The sequence below is a fragment of the Myxocyprinus asiaticus genome, chromosome 7 (genome assembly GCF_019703515.2).
Source record: "Myxocyprinus asiaticus isolate MX2 ecotype Aquarium Trade chromosome 7, UBuf_Myxa_2, whole genome shotgun sequence".
Classification (NCBI taxonomy): Eukaryota; Metazoa; Chordata; class Actinopteri; order Cypriniformes; family Catostomidae; genus Myxocyprinus; species Myxocyprinus asiaticus.
The window spans coordinates 2,193,521-2,201,894 of NC_059350.1; the positions used below are offsets into that span (position 1 = coordinate 2,193,521).

An 8,374-nucleotide genomic window follows, 5' to 3' on the forward strand; every position below is an offset into this window, starting at 1 on the left:
TTTGCTGATTAAGAGACATTTCTCTTCAAGATCCTGCGGAAGAGACGGATTTTACATTCACCGTTTCATCTGGGCTATTGAAACCTGTTTGTGCATCACCTGAAATACGTGACGGGTTCTTCAAGATGCTCTGACCAGTGTGAAACTCTTCAATAACCTAAAAGATCACCTTCTGAAGCCTTTCACACTTCAGATTTACACACTATTTACCATCATGGCCAAAGTGCAGGTGCTGAATGTGGCTGTTCTGGACAATCCGAGTCCTTTTGGAAACCCCTTCCAGTTCGAGATCACATTTGAGTGCATGGAAGATCTACCTGAAGGTGAGACACATTATCGCCAGTTTAAACGGTGTACATTTTAGGAATATTAACTTTGATTTAAGCGGGAAACGGTTTTTGTCGGTGTTATTGAAGTTGACGCGGGCCGCTCCATATTTTGGCGCCGGCGGGGAGTTCCGTGACAACGCAATGCCACGCCTCCTTCCCTGATTGGTCGGATAGTACATAAGGGCGTGGCTGATATGATTATGGCTGCCCCGATTGGTCAAATCGTACGTGATGTAATAAACAGCGAAAGCCATTGTGAGGACATTTATAAAGTGTAGAATATTCTCCAGTTATAATTTCTGTTGGATACAACTGTGGTAAAAGTTTTTTTGATTTTATTTATTTCTTTAATTTTTCCTACCAAAAACTAAGTGATCTATGCTGATCTGTGATTTCAATGCATGGTGACAAAAAAAATATTTGTTCACATATATTTTGAGAATACTTAATGACTTAATGATTTTCTGTTTTGTTCAATGTGGTTAATTCAACAGTGTTTCAATAACTGTCAGTATTTGGTGTTATAAGACCTCTTGTTGCCCCTATATCTATGCTGCATTTTGCCCCATGCTGGGGACCTTGACTTTTACCCCAAGTACTGAGTATATTTTTAAATAAATATTTATAATATATTTTCTTAGTACACTTTGGAACGATATATACAGTCACCTAACACTTTATTAGGTACACCTGTACACCTATCTATTCATGCGATTATCTAATCAGCCAATCGTGTGGCTGCAGTGCATAATATCATGCAGATAGGGGTCAGGAGCTTCAGTTAATGTTCACATCAACCATCAGAATGGGGAAAAATGTGATCTCAGTGATTTGGTCCGTGGCATGATTGTTGGTGCCAGATGGGCTGGTTTGAGTATTTCTGTAACTGCTGATCTTCTGGGATTTTCACGCACAACAGTCTCTAGAATTTACTCAGAATGGTGCCAGAAACAAAAAACATCCAGTGAGCGGCAGTTCTGCGGACGGAAACGCCTTGTTGATGAGAGAGGTCAACAGAGAATGGCCAGACTGGTTTGAACTGACAGAAAGGCTACGGTAACTCAGATAACAGCTCTGTACAATTGTGCTGAGAAGAATATAATCTCTGAATGCACAACAACATGTCGAACCTTGAGGCTGATGGGCTACAACAACAGAAAACCACGTCGGGCACTTTAGGACCATAGTGTTCCAAAAATATATACTGTATATTCTTTAGGGCGGCCTTTAGCCCCTTTTGTACCCTACCCTATATCCGAATTAAATTGTTAAAATTGTGTGTAGTAGGGGGCAGACAGGAAAAGGTTTTGGCAAGTTTTGCTGCCCTATTTGAAGATGGCTCTTAATCTAAGTATGTGCACAGCTGTTAATAAGCACTGGTGTCATGCCGATTTTTGACTCCCTGGTAAAGTTATGGTTAGGGGTAGGTGTAGGTGTGGCCTTTAGGGATAGAGACCAATGATTCCCTACTATGGTTAGGGTTAGGGTTGGGCTTTAGGGATAGGGACCAACTAGGTAGCGGGGAGTAAGAATCTGGCAGGGAGTCAGATTTGGCACAACATCGGTACTAGGATGCAATGTTTGGGGGGTATTTTGATCTTTTGGTGGGGAAAGTGCTCGTCTCTTCGTAGGATTGGGGAAGGGGAGCCCTCTTGATCGTTTCGCCATCCAACCGGAACTTGGAGGGGCACATTGAAAATCTTGCCCCCCTAACGCCCCTTAGACTCGGCCATGTTGTAAATTGCTGAAATTGGTACTTACACGGTGTGCTCTCCAACTCTATACTTTACTCGCAAACATCACATCTTGTATTGTATAAGAATGAGCTTGTGTGTTTAACATCAAATGTGAGATATCAAACGTCTTCCATGTATGTTGTTACAAACTGCAGTTGCTCATCTCTCAATGACTTTCTCACAGATCTAGAGTGGAAGATCATCTATGTGGGATCTGCAGAGAGTGAGGAGTACGACCAGGTTCTAGACTCGGTTCTGGTCGGCCCGGTTCCTGCAGGCAGACACATGTTTGTATTTCAGGTGTGAAATGTTTCTGTGTTTCTTCCTTAATCCAAATCTCAGCTCTAAAGTGAACAGTATATGAAATATATATAATTTTTTTTATTAGAGCTCAAGAGGTTTTTATATGCATTTCATTTTTACCCTCTGAGCAAATACATTGCCAAGCACTGCCACCTAGAGATACATTGAGAAAGTACATCTTTAAATGTATATTTGTTTTTGAACAGTGAAGTGCATGGATAACACTAGAATGTTTAATAAAGGAACAAAATATACAGCATTTTTTTTTCTCTGTTTACCTGATTGACAGGCGGATGCTCCAAATACAGGACTGATCCCTGAGAGTGATGCAGTGGGCGTAACCGTAGTGCTGATCACATGCACCTATCGCGGACAAGAATTCATTCGCATTGGCTACTATGTGAACAATGAGTATACAGACCCTGAGCTGCGGGAAAATCCACCAGTCAAGCCAAACTACACACAGGTAAGAGACAAATGGCATAAAAGACCCTTTCTTGTTGGGTATCAGTTATACCAGACTCTAGTTAAGCCTGTTTTAGCGTGTTCGTGTCTGTTTGAGTCGTCCCTGTGGATTGCAGGCAAATCTAATGAAAGTCCAAACAGATTATGTTGAAAACAAAATGTGAGAATGCGACATTCCGGGAGTTACAGATATGGTTTATATGGGTATATATGTCTCTTTGGCGAATATCAAAGTTGTGGCAGGGTGATGCAGTGGCTGAATCTCTAAACTTGTAATCGAAAGGTTGTTGGTCTGAACTCCACACTCATGAACCATCCCTGTTTTGCAAACTCATCATATCCCCTGTGTACATTGTTTGGGTCATGCATAGTACATTGTGCATGCCATTTTGGTGCTTAGCCCCAAAATAGCTGCTTGCGGCAATATTTCAGATTATTATTAATATGAATGAATAACTATTTATTGAACATTGGTATCTTTTAGCAAAGAGTTACAAACTTGAGGTCATGTGTTACACACACAGAGCCAACAAAAAATGTGTGTAGTTAAAAATGGTATTTTACTAGTCAAGTAGTTAGTTAAAGAATAATTACTTGATTAGCCAATTACTCATGCACATACCTAATATGGGTTATTTATATATACTGGAATACAAATTGAAATGAACACTCAATACACATTGTTCATGTTATATACTGAAAATGTATTTTGGGAAACGCAGATCTGCTGCATTTTAAATATCTTGATGCGGGCCTGATCAAAGAGGCAGGTGGCTGCCGTTTATTGTCCAGTATCGTTTGTAATTAATTAATTCTGCTATGCAATTCTGGGCCGCTGCCATCATGCATGTTGTTACAGAATTCCATATTTTCATGAATTAATTCTGTTAAGACATCAAGATATTTGTACAGCTTGATGTATTTGTACAATAAGATGCAGTTCACATTTGAGACGGTTTGCTTTCAAGTATAGAGATGCTACAAAATCATTTGCAGTCTGGGAAACATCATCAGTGATATCTGTTGAGGAAGATCAAAACAAGTTGTTATTTCTGCTTCATTGATTTTTAACTTGACTGATGTAGATTTATCGTGATGTCCTGCTCGCGTCCAGTGTAGATCGGGTGTTAGGACTGTTTTAGAGTGTTGAGCCAGACTGGATAGTCATAGCGTCCTATTGTTGGTGTCTGTAATTAACATGGTAATGGCGCACCTGTGTGTTACAATTTAATCTGAGTGAGACTGCGTTGTCCTGGAGATGCCTGCAAACAAAACGTAAAACAGCTGTGAGTGAGCCATATTGATGATATGTTTATTATCAATATGATAATATCTGCTTATTTGATCTAACAGCATTCATCATTTAAGATAACCACAGTCATGTTGCATTTAAAATTACAATTAAAATTTCCATCCAAAGAAGTGCACTTTAAGTGAATATAGAATTGCAAGAAATGCACATTTCTTTGGACTCTCTTCCCGGTGCCGTAGGATGTTTTGTGAGCACTCCAAATGAACTCAGACCGTCTCAGTAGCCACTTTTCCACAATCGGGCCAGGGCTATCAACTGGCTAGACGGGGCCAATAGCCTCAGACCTCGAGCCGTAAGACCAAAATCAATCTGCGTTCCCACCATCGGGCCAATAACTCCGTACCGCTGTCCAAAAACCCACCCTTAATACACCGTTGCGGTGCCAACGTCACACACCCCGTCCATTTCACAAGCAAGAGGGAAGCTCAAGCTGAGGTTTCATGCTATCTAGAATATCGAGTTTATATCAAATGTAAACCGCAAGATAAGTTTGCGTAGACAACTCGCAACTGTATCTGCCATAGTGTCCCGAGTGGTCTCTCCATTAACAGCGGGACGATGTTCCAGCACACCATCTATTAAAGTTCACCGAACCATGGAAAGTCATTTCTTTGGGCACCGCTGTGTCCATTGGGCATTTTAACGGATTTGCACTGTGCCCAATGGATTTTTTCCCGAACCTGTACCGTTGTGCGCTGGATACACAAACAGGGAAGTTCGGCGAAACTCCGCCTTTGACGTTGAACCCACCTTAATCCCTGGTTGGCCTTGTTTGGCCTAAGGGTAATCGGCGGGCCAAAGGCTGTTGGCCCCGAGAAAGCCCCGAGGAGGCACGATGAAGCCCCGGAAGTGACGGTGGGAACACAACTGGCACTAGCACGCCCTCATTTGGCCCGATAGTGGAAACACGGCTTGTGAACTAAACTGCAAACTTTATTTTAATGGTACCGCACTCAGAGCTCCTCCTGAAGGACCCGCAAAGTATTAACACCTCTGCAATGGTTCGCACCACACTAGCATGAAAATATAAACAAGGCTTTTTGTATAAAGTGGACCAAAACCATCCATTTTTAAGAAGTGTGTGTTAATATTCTAATTTTGTCAAATATTATTTTATTAATTTCATTTGATTAAAGTTTTAATGAGTTCATTTATTTAAACACCGTTTTGATGATATAGTTTAAATAAACTGTTGATGTGGAATAAAATAAAAAATAAAAAACAGGTATTGGTATCGGTGAGTTCCGAAAAGGAAGTATCGGTACTCGTACACTTTTTCTTTTTTTACGGTATCAAAACAACCCTACTTAATGTGTATGTGGATTAAAGTAATATTCTGGGTTCAATACAAATTGAGATTAATTAACCGCATTTATAGCATAATATTGATTTACACACACACAAAAAAAATTCAACTCGTCCCTCATTTATGTTAAAAAAAAAAAAAAAAAAACTTTGTGCGGTTACAGTAAGGCACTTACTTGGTAATGAATGGGACCAGTCCATAAACACTAAAATACGCAAGTTTAAAAAGTAAAGCCATTATTTTAACAGTATTTTAGTGTGATAAAAATGCTTCCTAACCTTATCTGTGTAAAGTTATATCCAATATTACAACTTCATTGCCATGACAATGGGACCTTGTTATCCCGGTATTGTACATAACTTCACACAGATAAGATTAATAACGATTTGATCGCACTAAAATTATGTTTACACGTATAACGTTTACATCTTGTGGCTTACACCCTGTCTACACCAGACGCGAGCAATGTCCGGAATATTCCTTTACATTTATACTACAAGCTTCATGAACAAAACTGACAATTAAAGTGTTAATCGCAATTATTTGTATAAAATAAGTTCTTGATTAAAGTGAACAGTGTGTTGTTATTATTTTGTTTTTTAAACGGTATTCATTTTGTTGAACATGAATTTTTTTTTTTTATGTTTTGCAGTTGCAGAGGAACATCTTGGCATCAAACCCTCGAGTGACTCGTTTCCACATTAACTGGGAAGCAACGGTGGACAAGATGGAAGATTCTGAGAATGTTGATCCCGCCCCCAACACCATGCTCCCGCCAACCTCCATGCCTGGCAAAGCCCCGCCCCTCGGACTCATGCCTGACAACTCCATGGACTGCTTATAGAGTGCACACATACATACTTCCATACACACATTTGGTTATAAATAAACATTATTTAGTATTTATTCATCTAAACGTGCATACAGTTGGACTTCAAAATCATATTTGCCAATACAGCTGTGTGTAAGGGTGTAATTCAACACATACACGCACGTTCATATACATTCACCGCAATCTGGCACTTATTGGTCTGAGACCATACCTGAACAGGTCAAGTTGTAGGACTTTACAGGCGTCTTGTCGCACTTTCCATCCTGGACACCAGGGAACCGCATCTGCAGCACCAGCAAACATGGACATGTCCTTTTCCTAATGGAGGATCCATGACTAGTGGGGTTGGATCTCACGAAACCTTGTCAAGAAAACGTCACATTTAACCCCAAAATAAAACTAAAAAAGAAATTCGGTTTAGTCTATTTTTAGGACATTGTGACTTTATTTTCATTACAATAAAGCACATTTTCCTCTTCAGTTGTTATTAGCGTAATGCAAAAATCTCATTATCATTACTGAGAAGACGTTAGATGTTAAATCGTAAAGTATTTATGCATCATGGCAGGATTGCTTGTTGTGCCTTTAGCTCATGCTGATTTAAATAATTACATTATTGTTATTTTTACTAATAATAATCTAGTAATCCTGAAATGTTATCAAGAATAATGGGAATTACCATTATTCCGTATAGAAATGATAAAAGGTTACCTTATAGCAATGAGTATTTGAGGGGGAAATGTGGTTAATTGTCATGACACCAATGTAATATATTAGGGGTGAAATCTTTCCTAGACTTGTTTTTGTGAGATTCACTCAATGATGCATTACAGTCAGACACCATCAAGCACCTTTTCTGGGTGTATACTGTATAACTCGGATATGTTGGGAATCGTCAAAATTCCAACTGTGTTTCTGTCCAAGTAGGAAACACCAGGGCTTATTGTGATGTGACCTTATTTAGAGAAGTTTTCTTTTTTTTCCGATTAAAGGGTCATTTTTGTTTTAACCTGTGTGTCTGGTTGGTGTCTAAGTTGCCTTTTTTCTTTTGATGTGATGTTTAAGTCGTCTTGGATTTAATAAATAATAACTTTTGTTTTTGTAAAACTATCTTTGGGTTTCTCCATTTTCCCGCTCTTCTAAACGACACACGCCCTAGGTTTGTCTTTTTATGATGTTGCTAAGCAACAGCTATTAGAAATGGCACTTTGATCCACACATCACATCAGACAACTTCTCATCCTTTCATCCCTCCATCATCTCTGAGTTTTATTTTCCATTCCTCTCTTCTCTATCCTCTGATCTGGTTCTGGAAATATGCACACTGTGGGTCAGAGGGCGACGGTCCGCACCGAGTGGACACACACTGGCATCTAATGTGCTGTGAAAGCAGAGATCTAGGTTATGGATGTCAGAACATGAATGACTTGCATTTACACACCCAAAACATCAGCGTTCCTACTGTCATGGAAAACCTGGAAGTATCAGGGAATTTTTACATTTTGATTTCCAGGCCTAGATAATACATTGAAATTTTATATACATTTCTACATTTAGAATGTTTAATTTGCTAGATATAGCTCGGTGTTTGTACACTAAAAAGTATAGTCGTTTAAAGGAATATTCCAGGTTAAGCTCAATCGACAGCATTTGATACACAATGTTGATTAGCACAAAAAATCCACCAATGTGCCAACCCAACTGATATGGCTTTTTCAATGGCCGATACCGATATCTAGAGAGGATGGTCGATATAAATGCTGATAAACATAATACAATATAACAGCAGCAAATCAGATGTACACAAAATTTCGAAAGTGAAACAAATGCTTATTTTATACAATATTTACTCACATTTGCATAAACTTAAAAAAAAACTTGAAAACAGAAAATGTTGGCAATCCTTTGACAAATACTGGTAGATTTTGGAAAGTTAAGACTTCTGTTAATCTGCCAAGCAAACACGGTTATGGGCCGATGCCGATAATTGAAAAATGGCGTAATATCGGCCGATTAAATGGCTTGGCCGATATATCGGTCTATCACTACAGTGAGGAACTTATCTAGAGAGCTGGATGGTCGGTAGCCGAT

At 39.3% G+C, this 8,374-nt stretch overlaps 1 protein-coding gene across 1 annotated transcript; it reads left to right on the top strand.

The window, feature by feature from the left end:
- The first annotated feature begins 181 nt into the window (after nt 1-181).
- Nucleotides 182-7,380, top strand: LOC127443596 (histone chaperone asf1b-B). Its single transcript, XM_051702268.1, has 4 exons — nt 182-323; nt 2,250-2,365; nt 2,658-2,834; nt 6,104-7,380. The coding sequence occupies exons 1-4, from the start codon at nt 215-217 to the stop codon at nt 6,293-6,295; spliced, it is 594 nt and encodes a 197-aa protein (XP_051558228.1). The 5' UTR covers nt 182-214; the 3' UTR covers nt 6,296-7,380.
- The last annotated feature ends 994 nt before the right edge of the window (nt 7,381-8,374 follow it).